We start from the raw sequence: 20459 nt of genomic DNA, 5'->3' as shown, positions 1-20459 counted from the left end.
TCCTTTAAATTCGCTAGCCAACACAAGGCGTGGTGATCGCTGACGACTTTGAATGGCCTGCCATATAGGTAAGGGCGAAATTTCGCTGTAGCCCAAACGATGGCGAGGCATTCCTTTTCGGTTGTAGAATAATTGCCTTCCGCTTTTGACAACGACCGGCTAGCGTAAGCTATCACGTGTTCATGTCCATCTTTTCTCTGGACTAGGACGGCACCGAGGCCTAGGCTACTGGCGTCAGTGTGGATTTCGGTATCGGCGTGCTCGTCGAAGTGCGCAAGTACGGGCGGCGACTGCATGCGTCGTTTGAGTTCTTGAAATGCGTCGGCCTGCGGCTTTTCCCACTTGAACCCGACGTCACATTTAGTTAGCTGCGTCAGCGGCTCAGCGATGCGTGAAAAGTTCTTGACAAATCGCCTGTAGTAGGCGCACATGCCAAGAAATCTACGCACTGCCTTCTTGTCGATGGGCTGTGGGAACTTTGCTATGGCAGCTGTCTTCTGCGGGTCGGGGCGGACTCCAGATTTGCTGATGACGTGGCCTAAAAATAGAAGCTCCTCGTAAGCGAAGCGGCACTTTTCCGGCTTCAGAGTAAGTCCTGATGACCTGATGGCCTCTAGTACTGTTGCAAGCCGCCTAAGGTGAACGTCGAAATTTCCGGCGAAGACGACGACGTCATCCAAGTATACGAGACAGGTCTGCCACTTCAATCCTGCTAAAACCGTGTCCATCACGCGCTGGAACGTTGCAGGCGCCGAGCACAGTCCGAATGGCATAACCTTGAACTCGTAGAGGCCGTCTGGGGTGATGAAGGCGGTCTTTTCGCGATCTCTTTCGTCGACTTCTATTTGCCAATAGCCAGACTTGAGGTCCATGGACGAGAAGTATTTGGCGTTGCAGAGCCGATCCAATGCGTCGTCTATCCGTGGGAGGGGGTATACGTCCTTCTTTGTGATCTTGTTCAGACGACGATAATCGACGCAGAAACGCAGGGTTCCGTCCTTTTTCTTCACCAGGACAACAGGGGATGCCCACGGGCTTTTCGACGGCTGGATGATGTCGTCGCGCAGCATTTCGTCGACTTGTTCTCTTATAGCTTCGCGTTCTCGCGGCGAAACGCGGTAAGGGCTCTGACGGAGTGGTCGAGCGCATTCCTCGGTGATTATGCGATGCTTGGCGACTGGTGTTTGTCGAATCCTCGATGACGTCGAAAAGCAGCCTTTGTATCGTCGGAGCAGACTTCTGAGCTCCTGTTGCTTAATCATAGGGAGATTTGGATTAATGTCGTAGTCTGGTTCGGGAACCACAGTCGTCGGGGTAGATGCGGCGGAATCCGAGAGGACAAACGCATTACTTGTTTCCAGAATTTCCTCGATGTACGCGATCGTCGTGCCCTTGTTGATGTGCTTGAACTCCTGGCTGAAGTTTGTCAGCAACACTTCAGTTTTTCCTTCATGCAGTCGAGCGATCCCTCTTGCGACGCAAATTTCACGGTCTAGCAGTAGACGTTGGTCGCCTTCGATGACGCCTTCTACGTCAGCGGGTGTTTCGGTGCTGACCGAAATAACAATGCTGCAGCGAGGCGGGATGCTCACTTGCTCTTCGAGCACACTCAAGGCGTGGTGACTACGAGGGCTCTCCGGCGGTATCGCATGATCTTCCGACAGTGTTATTGACTTCGACTTCAGGTCGATGACTGCGCCGTGTTGGTTGAGGAAGTCCATACCGAGAATGACGTCTCGTGAACACTGTTGGAGGATAACGAAGGTGGCAGGGTAAGTCCGGTCATGAATGGTTATTCTTGCCGTGCAGATCCCAGTCGGCGTGATGAGGTGTCCTCCAGCGGTTCGAATCTGAGGGCCTTCCCATGCGGTCTTAACTTTCTTCAACTGGGCGGCGATGTGTCCACTCATTACGGAGTAATCGGCCCCTGTGTCGACTAAGGCAGTGACTGCGTGGCCGTCGAGAAGCACATCGAGGTCGGTTGTTCTTTGTCTGGCGTTGCAGTTGGGTCTTGGCGTCGGATCACGGCTGCGTCGTGTTGAACTGAAGCTGGAACGTTGCGTCGTCAAGTCGTCTTTCGTCGGTGTAGTCTTGGCTTCCCGACTTCTTCGGGACGGCGGCGTGTCGTCATTAGGTCGTCGAGATGGTCTCTTCGTCGTCTTCGTCGGCGGCGGAGGATCTTCGTCAGTTCGACGAACAGCAACCGCACCTCCATCGGTTGCTGCTTTTAGTTTTCCGGATATGGGCTCGCAGAGCGGCCCCGGGGTGGGCCGGTGTACGGTCGGCGCTGCGGCGACAGGTAGCGGCCTGGTGACGGCGAACGGGACGGTCGTCGAGGGCTCCACTGAGTGGCGGCGAGGTAGTCGGCGATGTCACGTGGGCGCTCTCCAAGCTGTGGACGCGGCGCGTTGACGGCGAAACCTCGCAGTCCCATCTCTCGGTACGGGCATCGTCGGTAGACGTGACCTGCTTCTCCGCAGTGGTAGCAGAGCGGGCGGTGGTCAGGAGCACGCCAAACGTCTGTCTTCCTCGGGTAGCTGCGCTGGGCGACGGGTGGGCGTGCTGGCGGCGGCGGTGGTGGTCGACGGAATTGCGGCGTTACGGGGTCCTGGCGCGGTCGTGGAAGGGGACCTTGACGGCGGGCGACGGCGGCGTAGCTCATCGCTTGCGGCTGAGGCTGCGGCAGTTCTGGTTGCACTTGAGGAACTCCAAGCGATCGGTGCACCTCTTCTTTTACGATGTCGGCGATCGAGGCCACTTGAGGCTGCGACGAAGGCAAGACCCTCCGCAGTTCCTCGCGCACAATGGCCCTGATTGTCTCGCACAGATCGTCCGTGGCCAGCGATTGAATTCCTGCGTAGTGGGTAGAGCCTGTACGGCGGTTGAATTGCCGGTTTCGCATTTCGAGTGTCTTCTCGATGTTCGTCGCCTCACAAAGAAACTCTTCGACGGTCTTCGGTGGGCTTCTTACCATCCCGGCGAAAAGTTCCTCCTTTACCCCACGCATCAGTAGGCGGACTTTCTTCTCCTCGGCCATATCCGGGTCGGCGTGGCGGAACAAACGGCTCATTTCTTCCGTAAAAATGGCAACGTTCTCGTTTGGTAGCTGCACTCGGGCGTCCAGCATAGCTTCAGCCCTTTCCTTGCGCACGACGCTTGTAAAGGTGCGTAGGAAGCCGCTACGGAACAGGTCCCACGTTGTCAAGGTCGATTCCCTGTTCTCAAACCAAGTTCTGGCGGTGTCTTCTAAGGCGAAGTAGACATGCCGCAGCTTCTCGTCGGAGTCCCAGTTGTTGAATGTTGCGATTCGTTCGTAGGTCTCCAGCCATGATTCCGGGTCTTCAGTCGCTGCTCCATGGAAGGTTGGTGGGTCCCGAGGTTGTTGTAGGATAACAGGGGACGCCGGGGCAGCCATTGGCGTTGTCTTGACCACGATCTTCTTTGTCGTCTCAGGTAGAAGTCCGTGCTCTGGGGGCAGTCCTTGCAGTCTGCGGCTAGCACGCTGGTCTTCGGCGATGTTGGTTCTGTCCTCGGGCTTCGGGCTTGGGTCGCGACTTTGCGGGGGCGTTCGGTACATGAACGCACAAGCACCTCCACCAGATGTCACGTGGTGGTGACGTTGAATGAGACAGTAGCAATACTGTGAACAAGAAAACTAACTTTTATTGGGCGAACCTGTGCCCACAAAACAGGCTACACTTATAGCGCAACGATAGCGGCGAACACGCTCGGCGATCGTCGAAAATCTGCTCAGCGGGTCAAGCGCGTCGGCTTTTATAGATCAGTCGTCGAATGTTCCAGATTAACTGATGGGACCCGCGTGTCTTCCACAAAGTTCTACACCATTCGTGTCACGCGATGAAATCTGATAACACAAGGTTCGGCGACAACAGACACGCGGATGGAAGCGTCGATAACTTTCCAGAAACGTCGGATACATGCAGGCGCGTCCCTCGCTCTGCGATTACAGTTGTTAAGCGGCGAAACGTGGTTGCCCGATAAAGATAAGTACACGTGTCAATATATATATATATATATATATATATATATATATACATATATATATATTGTAGCGCAGAGATTGTGGAAGAGACGCTAGTGGGTTCAGCGCTACTGGCTCTAAACGCTAGTGGGTCGAGCGCTCCTGCTCAGCAACGGCTCTCGTGCTTGGAAGCTGCGACTGCCCTGCCCGTCGACGTTGCGCTGCTCCCGAGCTCTGCCAAATAAACACCTTTAGAATTGGTGGAGTGTGCGGGGTAACCTCAGAAGATCATCCTGGAACTCCGGTCCCGTACCTTACCATCTACCATGCCCCAAGACGCCTCCCAGCAAACGCCTCCTCCTGCACCCACTGCGTGTCCCGGGGTGCCTCGTCATCGCGACCCTCCTATCTACACTGGAGCGGACGACACTGACGTGGACGAATGGCTCACGGCGTACGACAGGGTAGGCGACCATAACAAGTGGGATGAAGCAGCCAAATTGAGCCATGTTCTGTTCTACTTTGCTGGAGTGGCCAGCCTGTGGTATAACAACCACCAAGCAGAGTTCCAGACATGGTCGGAATTTAAGACTTCTCTCGCCGATGTATTTGGTCGCCCTGCTGTTCGCAAGCTGCGTGCCGAGCAACGTTTGCGAGAACGAGCTCAACAGCCAGGCGAAACGTTCACCAGCTATATCGAAGATGTTCTGGATCTATGCAGGAAAGTCGATTCGACCATGGCGGAGTCTGATCGCATCCGAAACATACTGAAGGGCATAGAAGACGACGCCTTTAACATGTTGCTGGCCAAAAGTCCACGCTCTGTGGCTGAAATTGTCACACTGTGCCAGAGCTATGAAGAACTCCGCAGGCAGCGGTCACTGACCCGTCGATCTCTACCGCGTGACGAACACCTCGCTGGTTTGGCTGTCATGTCCAACCAGGCAGCGTTGCTCGCAGAAATGAAGGCGTTCGTCCGCGAGGAAGTTGCCCGGCAACTCTCGTTGATAGATTTTGCACAGCCGCATTCGGCACACGCGCCTACGCCAAGTTTTGCGCCTCCGCTTCACCGCGTCATAGCGCAAGAACTGCACGAGGTTTTGCCTGAGCACCACCAGCGTGTTCCTGCGGCTGCGCCTCACAGCTACGCCGAAGTCATGGCCAGGCCCCAACAGATGCCGACGGCTGTGCCACCCAGCTACGCGGAAGTCGTCACCCAGCCTCAACAACTCCCTCAACGGGGACCTCTCACGTACGCCGAAGTCCTCGCTATGCCCCGACAACAGCCGGCTATGCAATCACTTCACCAGGCGCCACGTCCAACGCGTCCTTCCACATGGATGGGACCTGCCGCAACGACTCGGTGGCGTACAGCGGACAATCGACCAATATGTTTTGCGTGCGGCTATGCAGGCCACGTCGCACGCTACTGTAGTCGCGTGCAGTCGCCTAGCGCTACACCTTATGGGCCAAGTTCTATGGCGGGTTCTCCGCGCCCTTATTACGACGACGAACCTCGGGCTGCGTCCCCACCATTCCGCCGGTCCGCCAACATACGCCGCTCAACTTCTCCACGCCGACGCTCCCCATCACCGATGCGGCCTCGTCCCGAAGCTCGGGATGAGGAAAACTAATCGTCGCAGTCCATGAGGCAAGGGCTACGACGCCGTCGAAACGCGGAAGTCCTCAACGTAGCCCGACCAATGTGATAGACGTTTTAGTTGGCGGTGTGCGCACATATGCCCTCGTGGATACCGGAGCCGCTGTATCAGTTATGGACGCAAAGCTTTGTCGCTTCCTTCGAAAGGTTACGACGCCCATTGCTGGATTCGCCCTGCGCACAGCAGGCGCACAGCGTATTCACCCGATTGCGGCGTGCACCGCTCGTGTTCTCATCGAGGACGTTGTATACGCCGTCGAATTTATTGTGATTTCCTCGTGCTCCCACGAAGTTATCCTGGGGTGGGACTTTCTCGCCCACCACGATGCCGTCATTCATTGCGCACGGGCCGAACTTGAACTGTCGCCGATCTCAGATATGACACTTGCCGATGATGCTTCTTTTGCAAACAAACTACTCGTCAGGCACGACACCAACGTTCCTCCCAACTCGTCAGTGATTGTATCAATGCATTGCAGCGGCCTCTCTGACGCCATCGCACTACTTTCTCCATCAGGCCGCTTTTACACTCGAAAACGTCTGCTGCTGCCTTTTGCGACTGTGAACGTCAAACAGGGCTCCACAGCTATTTTTGTCTGTAACCCCTTCTCATACCCTGTGATGCTGCTTCAAGGCGAATGTCTTGGCCACGTGGAAGTGCTCGACGCCGTACAAATTACGGATGTTCCCGAAGACACGTCCTGCGCGAGTTACAACACGCTCGGTTCTCTGTCGACGTCCGACCCTTTGCCCCCAGGTGTGTTCGATTCATCTATTGCCGATGACCTGACCCCACCTCAGCGTTCGCAGCTTCTGCGCATCTTAGAAGAATTTCGTTCTTCTTTTGATGTCGAGCAACGTTCCTTGGGCCGGGCGTCTGCTGTCACGCACCATATTGACACTGGCTCCCAACCACCATTGCGGCAACGACCATATCGCGTCTCTGCGACGGAACGTCGTGTGATTAATGAGCAAGTGGACGATATGCTTCGCCGCGAAGTGATCCGACCCTCGAACAGTCCATGGGCATCCCCTGTCGTCCTTGTTACGAAAAAAGACGGCTCGATACGGTTCTGTGTAGACTATCGCCGCCTGAACAAGATCACTCGCAAAGATGTATACCCGCTGCCGCGAATTGATGACGCCATCGATAGCCTACAAGGAGCAGAATTCTTTTCATCTCTAGATTTACGCTCCGGCTATTGGCAAGTACCCATGGCTGACGTCGATAGGCCGAAGACAGCCTTTGTCACACCCGACGGCTTATACGAATTTAACGTCATGCCGTTTGGACTTTGTAATGCGCCAGCAACTTTTGAACGCATGATGGACACAGTCCTCCGCGGTTTGAAGTGGCACACGTGCTTATGTTATCTCGACTACGTTGTTGTTTTTGCCTCTGACTTCACCACGCACCTTCAACGCCTACGGCATGTTTTGACTTGCTTAGCGAACGCTGGCCTTCAACTGAACCTAAAGAAGTGCCGATTTGCAGCGCGGCAGCTCATGATACTAGGCTATGTCGTCTCGAAGGATGGAATCCTCCCCGATCCAGCCAAACTTCGTGCCGTAGCTGAATTTCCTAAACCGACGTCCGTCAAAGAACTGCGCAGTTTTGTAGGTTTGTGTTCCTACTTCCGGCGCTTCATTCGCAATTTCGCCGCCGTCATATCGCCCCTGACGAAGCTCCTTGGCAGCAACGGACCTCTCCATTCGTGGTCGTCCGAGTGCGACGAGGCGTTCACTGAGCTCCGTCGTTTGCTGACGTCTCCTCCCATTTTGCGCCACTACGATCCAACGGCACCTATTGAGGTACACACAGATGCCAGTGGTGTTGGCCTCGGCGCTGTCTTAGCACAGCGCAAAGAAGGGTTTCCTGAATATGTTGTGGCATATGCAAGCCGTATGCTTACTAAAGCCGAGACCAATTACACCGTCACGGAAAAAGAATGCCTGGCGATCATCTGGGCGCTTACCAAGTTCCGGCCCTATTTGTATGGTCGCCAATTTGATGTCGTCACGGACCACCATGCACTATGCTGGCTGTCGTCATTGAAGGATCCCTCAGGCCGTCTCGCCCGCTGGGCGCTTCGCTTACAGGATTACGATATCCGCGTACTGTACCGCAACGGACGCCAGCATGCTGATGCTGACGCCCTCTCACGTTCTCCCTTGCCAGACGACAATGCCTGCTGCGCAATATCCCAGCTTGACGTTTCTTCCGTCGACATTGGGACCATCGCTTCTGAGCAGCGCAAGGACCCCTGGATTGCCTCCATCATAGACTGCCTTGCTGATCCGTCATCGCAGCCAACCACTCGTGCATTGCGCCGTCAAGCTCGCCATTTCGCCGTTCGCGACGACCTGCTTCATCGATGCAATTACACCTCTGACGGCCGCCAGTGGTTATTAGTTGTACCTCGAAGCCTGCGTTCTGAAATCTGCGCATCGTTCCACTCTGATCCACAGTGTGCGCATTCGGGACTTTTCAAAACCTACCAGCGCCTCCGACGACGCTACTACTGGCGAGGAATGTACAACTACATTCAAAAGTTTGTTCGTTCATGCCCCGACTGCCAGCGCCGAAAATCTTCACCCCACCTCTCGCCAGCTGGCCTGCAGCCTCTACCCTGCCATACACAACCGTTCGGGCGCGTTGGCATCGATTTGTATGGACCACTTCCCCTGACGTCGGCTGGTAACCGCTGGGCCATTGTGGCAGTAGATCACCTTACACGATACGCTGAAACCGCCGCTCTCCCAGCAGCTACAGCGCGCGATGTTGCATCATTCCTGCTTCGCCGATTCATCCTGCGGCATGGTCCACCTCAAGAATTGCTCAGCGATCGCGGACGCGTCTTCCTGTCGGAAGTAGTTGAAGCGATTCTCAAAGAGTGCCACGTTGTTCATCGTACCACTACGGCGTACCACCCTCAAACGAATGGCCTCACAGAACGCTTCAACCGTACGCTCGGCGACATGCTTTCAATGTACGTTGCCTCCGACCACACGAACTGGGACGCCATTCTGCCATTCGTCACCTACGCGTATAATACCGCTACGCAGAGCACCACTGGATTTTCACCCTATTTCTTGCTGTATGGTAGACACCCTTCGCACACCATCGACACAATTCTTCCGTACCGGCCGGATGCATCCGAGTACGTCCCTATTTCTGACACGGTCCGACATGCAGAAGAGTGCCGTGACCTCGCACGGGCCTTTACTTCCGATGATCAAGAGCGCCAGAGGAGCACTCGCGGTGACGCCACTGCCACGGTCACCTTCGATCCGGGAGCGCTCGTGTGGCTCTCAGTCCCTTTAACTGCCCCTGGCCTCTCATCAAAACTGGTCCCTAAGTATGAAGGCCCTTATCGTGTTCTCGAACGCGCATCTCCTGTAAACTATGTCATCGAAACAGTTGAGCCATCTGAAGACATGCGCCGCCGGGGACGAGACATTGTCCATGTCGACCGTTTAAAGCGTTACTACGACCCACTCATCGTGACGAGCTGTTAGGTCGCCGGACGGCTCCCTTCTCGCTCCCGGGGGGTGGTTGTAGCGCAGAGATTGTAGAAGAGACGCTAGTGGGTTCAGCGCTGCTGGCTCTAAACGCTAGTGGGTCGAGCGCTCCTGCTCAGCAACGGCTCTCGTGCTTGGAAGCTGCGACTGCCCTGCCCGTCGACGTTGCGCTGCTCCCGGGCTCTGCCAAATAAACACCTTTAGAATATATATATATATATCCCCTTCAGTCACGCATTGTGATGCACTCTCCATACATGTGCGAAACATTCATTAGTTTATGCTAGGGTGCTTAAGACTCCACCGCGAGCAAGTCAATATACTAGAATGACTCTGTGCATTTTATGGTGAGCCATAATATTTACAGAGTAACTAAATATTTGAATACTGTAAAGTCAGCCATGCTATGTTTGTTCATAAGAAGAATTGAATCACCCGCTCCAATTACGTGCACAAGTTATTTATTGGCGAAAAGCATTTCAAAAAGAAAAAAAGAAAATATGTTGAGGTTGCTACCGACATGCCCCACGTTAAACGTCACGTAAAACACGATTGTGTGTAGCGATACATGTCACTTAGAAGTAAAATGGAAGTATTTAAGGTTTGCAGAATGTTCAATGTACCTTGAGCTTAATGTTTGTGCTCCATTCCTTGCTAGCACTGCACAGAAATGGCAAAAATTGGTCGCGTCCACAAATGTGGACGCCGTGGCTGAAAGGGTTATGATTGTCGTTTGTGACAACATTGTTAACGATCAAACCAGTTTTGTCGTAACTTTGAGAAATTGGTTTCCCTGAAGAGATTACAGTTCTCCGTGTTGAGGCCGCTATTATTCTAGAAATAAACGCACTAACCGTCAAATATACTTGCGGTCCAATCACTGCTGGGTGTTCGATAAAACGCGTAGTTGACTAAGCTATCCGATTGTTTATATTAACGATATACTTCTGTTTCTTCCGTCCCTCCCGAACGGTTTGCACATCATAAGACACATGTAAATGTTTTGATTTGCAATTGCAGACCATACTTGGACATACGTGGTACCTGTCAGCTGACTTCCAGCTCTTCCTCATCTCACTTCTGGTACTTCTACTTTTTAGAAGGTAGGTTTGTGTAGGGAAGGCAAGGGAACGAACGTAGCTACGATAGCCTTCTACTCATTCGTGAAACTAGCTACATAAGCCGCAGGTGCTCATCTTGTCAGTCAAATAAGTATGGGACTTCTAAGAACATTTAAGTTATGAACGTCGGGAAGACATAGGTATTCTAATGAACAAAATAATGTTGTTTCATTTTTTTTCAAGATTGCCGCTGTGTTTCTTGAGAAGTGTTTCACAAAACACGAAGTTTTAAAAACATCTTGACCTCGTTTTCTTGATGTGCCTGTTTTTGTAAGAGGAACTCCAAAAAGAAATACAAAAAATAAAAAGAAAGAAATAATTGCCCCCCGAAGGTTATCGTTTCGTTTGGGAATACGATTTTAAAAAAAAAAATACACAACAAACGTATTATTCACTAACAAAATTTCAGGGATATTGTCCCTATGGGAATTTGATGTAGGATCTCTTACATTAAAAAAAGAAAGAATGCAGCTGGTTGCTTAGAAAGTCAACACAGGCTACCTACGTCCTGGTACGGTTTGTCCCGATCAGTCAATAAAGAAAGAACTGCCCGATGAGGCTGAAATTTTCTCACGATCTAATCGCTGCTTTACAATACACGATGATAATCAATTTACTGAAGGAGCCGGGAACTTAAGCACAAGTGATACGACACGAGCGCTTACAATCTCTGTAGTAGGATAAACGTTCGCCTTGTATTGCCAGATAATCTGAGTTGATAGAGACAAGTAACTTCTAATGGTCATTCTTGGTACTAGCATGCAAAATCAGTGTAGAGTAGATGCCCGTCATCTGTCTGCTTTGAAAAGCACCCTTGGACAAATATTGTTGATGAAATTGCATTCAGGTATGTCAACTTGACGTACACGAGCAATATAATGAACAATGCATTTTACAAGTCACTAATAATTGCATAATCTGCTAGAGACTCCTAAACTGAGTGCTGGATTTCGATGTCCAGTTATATTTTCATTCCATGCTGCGCGACAACCCAAGCAATTAAAAAAGTTAGCTTTTCGCGTATTCTATTTATTATCCAAGTTCGACATCACAGAACACACACTGATAAGGCGTAAGCTTTCTAGTTTAATTAAGGCCTAAGTGCGCCATCTTTTTTTTGTTTCTAGCTACGATTCTAGGATAGCGCGCTCTTCAATAGCTAAACTTCCCATACTGTCGCCGTTATTAAACAAGAGTACGGTAGCGTATTGCCTTAATAACATATTGTGGTTGTTGTAGGAGTTCTTGGCACTATTTGTTCAATTAAATGCTAAAAATTACGCATTGCTTTTGATTCTTTTTAATCCCCATTTTACCTTGGAACAGTGAGCTTAGGGTGATTTCATTTTCTTGAAACACAAGGCTAAAGAGCAGCTCAATCTTTCAGCAGCTGATTAGCAACATTTAACGAGGTGCCATATTGTTTAAACATGCAGAGAAAACGCACAGTTCACGCTAATGAGAAATTGTCGCACGCACTGTGCATGGGTTTTATTGCCTTGCAATTACTCCGTAACCCTAAAGTGCTTTGCGCATATCTCCTGCGCAGGCGGAAAACACTGGCAGTGGGAGCCTTTGTCCTGCTGTCTTTTATGGGCTGCGCCTACGCTACGTGGACCATCTCAGGATCCGATTTGACTCCTTTTGTCGTGTTTCCTACCGAGACACCACAGTGAGTACGATGAAAGTGCTCCATATAAACTGAATATCGTCACCAGTATATGAATCCTTTACGTTTACGTAAAGTTTACGTTTAGTTTACGTCGCTTAACCTTGTGAGGAACGCATTTTCCGATTCCAGAAGGCTGAACTTTTGGCCTCCGTGCTCACATGTGTAAAATGAGATCTATGGGGAATAAAATTAGAGCTGTGGTTCCAAGGATCAACATTGTCAAGGTTCGACGCGCCCCCCGGTGTTCTTGAAGAAAGGAAAACGAATTACTTGCAATGTGGCAACATTTAGGCGCGATGATGTACGTTCGCTCATATAATGGCATTATGTTGTTACGTGGAAGCATAGTAGATAATTTATACGTTGTATATACAAGAGGTAGCAAGCACTAGACCACATTGCAGCCAGCATCAAGCAAGGCCCGTCGTCATCTTCAGACCAGCCAGGGGCCACTTGTGGTTACGTCCTACCAAATCCAACTGTCCCCATTGTCTTCTCCGAATAGCACGTAGCATGGCCCTCGGCGGCAGAAGCGCTGGCCCGATGCCACTAAGGATCCACAACAGACGAAGGGTAGAAATGATTAAGTTTCGAAACGCCGATGACCTCGGTGGGCCACGGAATAGAAGATATGGGAATGGCGCACACAATCTCGTACGTGGTGTCAGTCACTTGCCGAATGGCGCGGTATGCACCTGTGTATAGTGAGGAAGGAGCTTTTCAGAAAGACCCACATGTTGGGAGGGGGTTAAAAGTAGCACGAGGGCACCTGGAGCAAAACGTTCGTCGTGGTGTCACTGGTCGTAAAGGCGCTTCTGATTGTTTTGGGAAGCGACAAGTCTTCTACGAGATATCTGCCGCGCGTAATCAGCGTGCGCAATGGCGTGGCGTGCATATTCACAAGTTAAAGTTGCAGAGGAAGGAAGGAATGTCTCAAACGATAAAGTGTGTTCCCGTCCGAACAAAAGGTAAAAGGGAGAGTATCCAGCATTGTCGTGGCGGGAGGAATTAATGTGAACGTCACGTATGGCAGTGCAAGGTCCCAATCACGGTTGTCAGCCGACACGTACTCGGAAAGCATGTCGGTTAAGCTCCGATTTAAGCACTCGGTGAGCCCGTTCTTGTGGGAATGGTATGACGTGGTGATCTTGCGCTGCGTGGAGCTGCAGCGCCGGATGTCGTCGATGACATTCGATAGGAAGGTATGGCCTCGATTAGGTGGCAATGGACGTGGGGCACCGTGTACTAAAATTACGTCATGGAGGAAAAAGTCCTCCACGTCTGCAGCACAGCTTGGTGCCAGCGCTCGTGTCATTGCGTAGCGCGTTGCGTAATCGGTAGCGACGGCAACCCACTTATTTCTTGTAGCAGATGTAGGAAAGGGACCGAGGAAGTACAAACCAACACGGAAGAAGGGCTCAGGTGGGACGTCGATGGACTGAAGATACCAGCAGGATTCGTAGACGGTTTCTTTCGCCACTGAGAGAGCTCGCAGGCACTGGCATAACGCCGCCCTGAGTGGGCTAGGCCAGGCCAATAGAAACAACGGCGCACGTGGTCATGTGGCCAAGTAGCACCAATGTGGCCAGTGGTTGGGGCATTGTGACACTCACGAAGAACTGTGGAGCGCAGATGTGATGGTATAATTAGAAGGTCAGGACCATCAGAGTACATGCGCACATAAGCGTCGCTAGGAGAGGATTCGAGGCGCTCGGTTATTGCCCTTAAGTAGGCATCCTAACGCTGTTCGTCGGCGGTGTTAAGCAACTAGCTCATGAAAACGACGCAATCGAGAGAATGAGTACGAGAAAAGTACCAGTCAGCCACAAGAAAGCGGGACAAACAACCCGCATCTTTTTGCAGGCTCTCTGTCCTGTATACCAGCGTGTAGGTGTACCCTTGCAGGTGCAGTGCCGATTGAGTGAGTCTTCCTGTAGGATCTTTCAAAGAGACAAGCCAACACAGGGCATGGTGGTCATAAGCTACTGTGAACGGTAGGCCAATAGATAAGGGTGAAAGTGAGCAACTGCCCATAGAAGAGCGAGGCACTCACATTCTGTAATGGCGTAATTGTGCTCCGATGCAGACAGCACCTTAAGGTGTTTGTATAGCCGATGACGCAGTTCGCTTCACGTTGAGATTGGTCAAAGACAGCGCCTATCCCGTACCAACTCACGTGAGTGCGCATTTCGGTTTGAGCTTATGGGTTGAAGTGGGCCAGAATTGGAGATGTTGTGGGGAGTGTGGATAACTCGGAGAAAGCGGTGGCTTTATGCAAGACCCCACCTAAAAGGGGCGTCTTGTTTAAGATCTGTGAGTGGTTTCGCAATCACTGCGAAATTCTTCACGAACTGACGAAAACAGGAGCAGAGCCCCAGAAAGCTGCGAACATCTTTGGTAGACTGCGGCATAGGGAAGTCTTTCATGGCTCTAATCTTTTCTGGGTCAGGTTCTACGCCGGCATCGTCCACAATATGGCCAAGAATCGTAATGCAGTGACTGCCAAAAAGGCACTTTGGTGAATTCAACTGTAGTCCGGCAGGAAGGAGCACGCCAAGAATCGCTGCGAGGCGTTCGAGGTGTGTATCAAACGTAAGCGAAAACACAAACACTTCGTCTAAATAACACAATCGTGTATACCACTTGAACCCGTGAAACAGTGTCCATTATTAGCGCGAATGTGGCTGGGACACTACACAGACCGAAAGACATGACCTTCAACTAGTAAAGCCCATCAGGAGTTACAAAAGCCACCTTCTCTTGGTCCATTGGGTCCACAGCAATCTGCCAAAATCCAGATATAAGGTCGATAGAAAAGAAGTACGCGGCACCATACATACAATCAAGGATTTCAACAATTCGTGGTAATGGCTAAGCGTCTTTCTTCATAATGTTGAGTTGACGATAGTCCACACAAAAGCACCACGATGGATCCTACTCTATAATTAAAACAACCGTTGATGCCCAGTGACTGGATGATGGCTCGATAATGTCCTTCGCAAGCGTCTTGCTGACTTCCTGCTGGATGACGCATCACTCATACGCAGACACGCGATAGGGGTGCTGCTGAACAAGTCTGGAATCGCATGTATCTATGCGATGCGCGACAACGGATATTTCGTCAAAAGGCCGCTTACCAAAGTTCAAAATATCTCGATAAAACTCGAGAATACGTCTCAGGGCGTCAGTGTGCTTTAGCGGAAGGTCACTGGCAATAATGCTGCGAATTTCGTGGCTGACAGAAGTTGTCGGCTTCCGAATGCTCTGTTGAAGACATCTAGCATCCATTGTAAAAGCCACTATCCGCTATGCCGCTATGCGAGGACGAAAGTCTTGTAGAGGGTAAATGAGGGCTGCGTAAAGTTCATCTGGAAGTACTTGCTTGATGAAGCCAAAATTGACAAGTGGAAGACGGTTTCTGTTGGCCGTAATGCTCAGGATCATGTAGGATGTAGTCACACCGTACGTAAGCAGGACGTCAGTAAGAGGCGCCACGTAGTAGTCGCCATCTGGAACACCTGGCGATCATGGCAGTTCGATATACGTCACGGTTTTAGATCGTAGGCGAACAAAATCGCTGCAATGTAGGCTAGACAGAGGAGGTTGGTCACTGGGTTCACAGATGTAAGGAAGTTCAAGGAGAAGGATACCGGTGGAGCAATCAATCAGAGCGGAATTGGCAGAAATCAAATCAAATACAAGTATGAGGTCGTGAGGGCACTCCACAAGGACCGTAAAAATAACGAACACCTGGTGACCAGCAACGGTAACCCGAGCTCTGCCTATCCCAAAAATAGCAACCGTCGCACCGTCAGCGACACGTACGACTTGGTTCGTGGAAAGTGTAAGGATCTTCTTCATGCGACGACGAAAGGTAGCACTTATGACAGAGCCGTGTGCCCCAGTTTTAACCAAAGCTCTGACATGGACGCCGTCGACGTAAACTTCCTTCACCGTTAGAAGCTGCGTAGTCTAGTTTCGAAAAACGACGGCTAAAGGACGGCGAAGGAGAGCGGACGAGATAGATGGCGATGCGGTGGAGGCGACTGGGGTGTAGCTGGTAGCTTCCTCAGGGACATTGGGTACAGAGAATTCGGTGCGGGACGGATAGTGGCTTGCATTACGGAAGGGACCAGAGTCAGTGGGAAGTGGGCTTTGATTCTGAGAGGACCACTGGCTGCGGCAATAGCCAGCAATGCCACCAACGCGGCTGCAGCGGAAACAGATAGGCTTATCGTCGGCTGGTCTTCATTCCGACGGGCTTCTGGAACGATCAAAGGCCTACCGTCCGCGACGAGGCCTGTCCGCGAAGACTAGACCGAACTAGAAATTACAACTTAGTCTCGATATTGCTCCTCGTCACGCGCGCGGAGCTCGAGCAGGAGGTGGCTTGTGTGGCCGGCCACTTATCGCGAACGGTGGCTCGGGCGCACAGACTAGCGTTGCTTTCAGAGGTTTCCGCGCTGCCACAGCTGACACCACGCACGGCAGAGAACAACAGCACAGTGAAGACGTCCTTGCCTTCGCTCGAAACAAGCCGTGTTTTGAGGCAACAACAGCAACAAAACCCATAACTGTTGCTTGAACGGGAAACGAACGAAGTGCGCGCGAATTGCTTAGATCCCTTTAGTTCTCGCTGAGAACGATATCTCCATGATTGCGACTTGCAGGTCGCGCTCGCCCAGGCTTGCCGGTGTGAGCATCGGTCACCTTCAGTCACTTTTTGGTCTCTAGTCACAAATGGCCACGCGACCTCTTCAAGTCGCCGATGGGATTGAGCCTTAAACATTAGCTGAAGCCAAGCGTGCCGTCCTCGAAGCGTTGTTCTGCGGTCCCTTTCTTGTAGCTGCTAACGCCATTGACACTGAAATGCTGCTTGTTAGACAGGCTCACTGACTGTGATTGTTTCCGCTATGCAGTGCCAGTGTTTGTAGTTCAATTTTGACTTCCGAACACATGAAAATATGGTTACAAAATTGATTTAAATTACATCATTGCAGCTGAATTATTTGCCCCGGCGGACATTACCTGCAAGGATCGTCAAAGCAAATAATTCACTAAATAAACTTATTACAATAATTACATCCTTTATATGTGTTATGGCACATGTTTATATTGTAAAATTGAACGAAACCACCGTAAAAGTGTACTTACGTGTTTGACATTTCAAAGTGGCCATGCAGACAGAAATAACTAGCGTGATATTATTTGTTCAAGTAATCTGATCACCCACACGGCACCACGAAGCATGGCTGATGGTGCAACCTTCCTCCCCCCCCCCCCCTGTGACGTAATAGGGAGGGGTAAAACAAGGCTTCCCCATGCCGCGTTTTTGTTTCAATTTACTTTGCCATATCAATATATATAGAAACCCATAACTAGCTTTTATGGCGGTTCCCTTCAGCTCTCGCATATAAACATGTGCCGCAAAGTTCTTAATAAGAAGCTGTTGATTCGTTCAATTACTTAAAGGAATGCTTTGCTTCTAAAAGCGAAGCTTTTCTTTGAGAACCTCGTCGGGTTTCGCGGCCGTGGGTGCTGCGGCCTGGCTGCTCCCTTGCCGAATAGGACAACCAATCACAGCGAAGCACGCCCACCACGCGCGCCAGTGGGTTCCTTGCAGCACCACCAGATGGCGCTCACTTCCGCGCATTCGCGGCAGCGGCTGCCTCGGTGGTGCGGTGAAAAGAAAAGAACCAGAATGCTCGCTTTCGCGCATCCGCGGCCGCACGGTTCGGAGGAAGTAGACGCTTCTTGGGTATTGAAAGGATTATAATTGTGCGACGTGCACATGCGCGTGCTGCCTCTGAAATCATGATGCGTTCAAGGCGTACGTGACAACTCGCTAGTTGTCAGCAACTACGCTCAAATAAAGCTCGGTATAATTCGTGTGTGTGTGTGTGCGTGTGTGCATGTACTCGTGTTTGGACTCTTCATGCACTCACATAAAGCTTCACTGTATATTGATACTGACTCGTTGGATCTGCTGCACTTCCTTGAAACAAAAGTTTTCAATTTCGAACAAAAATTTCATAATTTGGGATAGCCGGCGGTACTTAAGGTCAAACCTCCCATTTTTCACATTTAATGAGGAAGAAAGAAAATGAGCTGCGGGGAGCTCCGTCAGCATACGCAATATCTACTGAACCGAAGGTACACGTCTTCGATGAGGAAGGTAAATTCCTTTCATAGTTTTTTCTCTCATCTGATAGATCTTACGCACACGCACGCACGCACGTACGCATGGAACAGACCAACCTTATCGTGGCACCATCTACATTACATTTGCTTACTCTTCGGGACACGTATATATAGTGTGAAATGCGCCGAGGGCAACTGAACGTGTTCTTCGTCTCTGAAGAGGACATGTGAGCATTTCGAACTTCTGCCCTGGCATGAAAGTAAGCTTCATGTCGAATAATCGATGCATTGCCTAGATATAGCAAATGACAAGAGCCAAATATGTTTTTAAGGTGCCAAAGGGCGTGCGACGTGTGGCAGGAGGCCTAAAGAAGGGGTCCGATGACTGCGTACGCACTTCAGCCCCATCGCTAATAGAAAGCTTTAGTTTATAGGACGCAAAAAGCTTGCGTACTGCCACTTAGAAAATCATCGTTGATTATTTCTTCACATTTTAAAAAATATTTGGTGGCTTTTTTTAGTACGCAGAAGAACTTATTACTTAAAAAGTAGGAAGGTACAACCTACTGAATTAGATGTTTCCTGTGATGCTTTACAACTATTTCACTAGTAGTTTTGCAAATGCTCTGTTTTCGTTTTCTTCTTCTCTAAAGCTGTAATTAGGGAAGTGAATTTTTCTCGACTAATAATGCAATAAGCAGTATACAAAAAAGGAAGTAGCGTGCCTTCCCTCGTACAATGGTCAATAACATACCTTGGTCGCGTCCTTCTGTAAATGCCGGCGTATTTTTAGTCCTTGGCTAAATTTAGCTGGGACATCCCACACAGGTTGTTTATCGAAGTGATACATGAGGTGTTCGGTATCTGCTTTATGCCTGGTTTAGCTTAGGCTAGGTAGAGCTTCTATGCGCTGAACACCATTAACGACGCTATCGTCAGGAATTTTGTAACGTGTTTATGGGTGGTGTTCTATTGCAGAGTCGTGATGCGAACCGTCAACAAATACTACATACGGCCTTTCTACCACGCTGTGTGCTACTTCAGCGGCTGTATCGCGTTCCTCGTCATCGACGACATCAAGGAACGAAAGATATCAAAAGTAAGTTACGAGTTTTCAATGAGGCGGTCAGTGACGAACTCATACGGAACGCGAGCCCGAAATGGTTAGCTCATCTGCTATCACGAGAACGTTATATTGCTTTTACTTGATATCCCACTCCCATTACCATTGGTGTATACGGCGCATCATTTCAAATGCCTAAGTAACCCTTCCATTTGTCAATAAACGTACAGATTAGTGGAAAGGACGCTAAGCGTGACAGTAAATTACTTTAGATTGATAAGGTGTTACATGAAAAAAAAAACTATAAGTAAGGTATTCTTCCGGACACACGCTCTGTTAGTAGAGATACTTAGCAAAGTTGACAGTTTGAACTTCGCGCACGAACCAGTAACGCCTATGACATCAGCCTATGACATTACAGCGATCTAGCAGCTTATCCTTTATTTCGGTAATTTCGTGAAAGAGAAATTCCTAAAAGTTCTTTTTTCTTGGGGGTGTGTGTTAGGGATTGATCTTGGAAAACAGTTGTTAGAAAATGAGTTGCACATGATCTTGAGGCCCTTCGTTTTGCATGAAGTACAAGCGCTGATGTCCGTGAATCCAGCTGTGTAAGTATGGATGTTGGCTTGGGTTTGGCCAATATACTAAGTAGGGAGACTCTATTGCTTGTTCTTCAAGAAGTATGATTTAGCAATCGATGTCCATGCTTCGCTCTAGTGTCGCTTGAAGTTGTATAGTGAGATGAAAGTGTGGTTGATTTCACGATTGTATCACATTACTTTATCTAAATAGTAATTCTGTTTTGATGTATGCTCGCTTGAGAGAATGCGCTCCACGGAGATCGCATTCCAATGGGCGCGGAATTCAAAAACGATCATGTACCGTCAGTGGGTGCGCCCAGGTAGTTATAATGGATCTGTAGTCCCTCACTGCGGCATGGCTCATAATCCAATCGTGGTTCTGTGCACGTAAAACCCTGAATTCTTATTGAAAGGGGCCCTGAACCACTTTTTATCGAAGTGAAGAGAGACATTTGAAGTGAAGATGGGCTATTTCAGAACCACTTTGCCGCAAAAAGTACTTCAGTGCCTTCAGCAGAAGCGGAGTTATCGGCAATCAAACACGGCCTCAGCAGTGCTCCCCTTCCTCCTCCAATGCCTTGTACTGCGAAGGCTACGGCGGAGTCGTCACCATGGCGCGCAGTTCAAATTTCCGATTTGGTGCCTATGCCGCGCTAAACGTAAGCCAAACGCCGCTGTCCTCAGAGAGCCGCAGCGCGCTTAATCAAAGAGTTTCCT

At 50.2% G+C, this 20459-nt stretch overlaps 1 protein-coding gene across 6 annotated transcripts in view; it reads left to right on the top strand.

Moving 5' to 3' along the window:
• The window catches only part of LOC135899356 (nose resistant to fluoxetine protein 6-like), a 196012-nt gene that overhangs the window by 165223 nt on the left and 10330 nt on the right, over positions 1 to 20459 (top strand). For all 6 annotated transcript variants that reach the window (XM_065428606.1, XM_065428608.1, XM_065428607.1 and 3 more), the window contains 3 exons: positions 10185 to 10267; positions 11835 to 11957; positions 19077 to 19197. In XM_065428606.1, coding sequence (XP_065284678.1) covers positions 10185 to 10267; positions 11835 to 11957; positions 19077 to 19197 — 327 coding nt within the window. The remainder of the gene's footprint in view (positions 1 to 10184; positions 10268 to 11834; positions 11958 to 19076; positions 19198 to 20459) is intronic.

This window comes from Dermacentor albipictus, chromosome 1, assembly GCF_038994185.2.
Source record: "Dermacentor albipictus isolate Rhodes 1998 colony chromosome 1, USDA_Dalb.pri_finalv2, whole genome shotgun sequence".
NCBI lineage: Eukaryota > Metazoa > Arthropoda > Arachnida > Ixodida > Ixodidae > Dermacentor > Dermacentor albipictus.
This window is presented reverse-complemented; position numbering and strand designations above follow the sequence as displayed.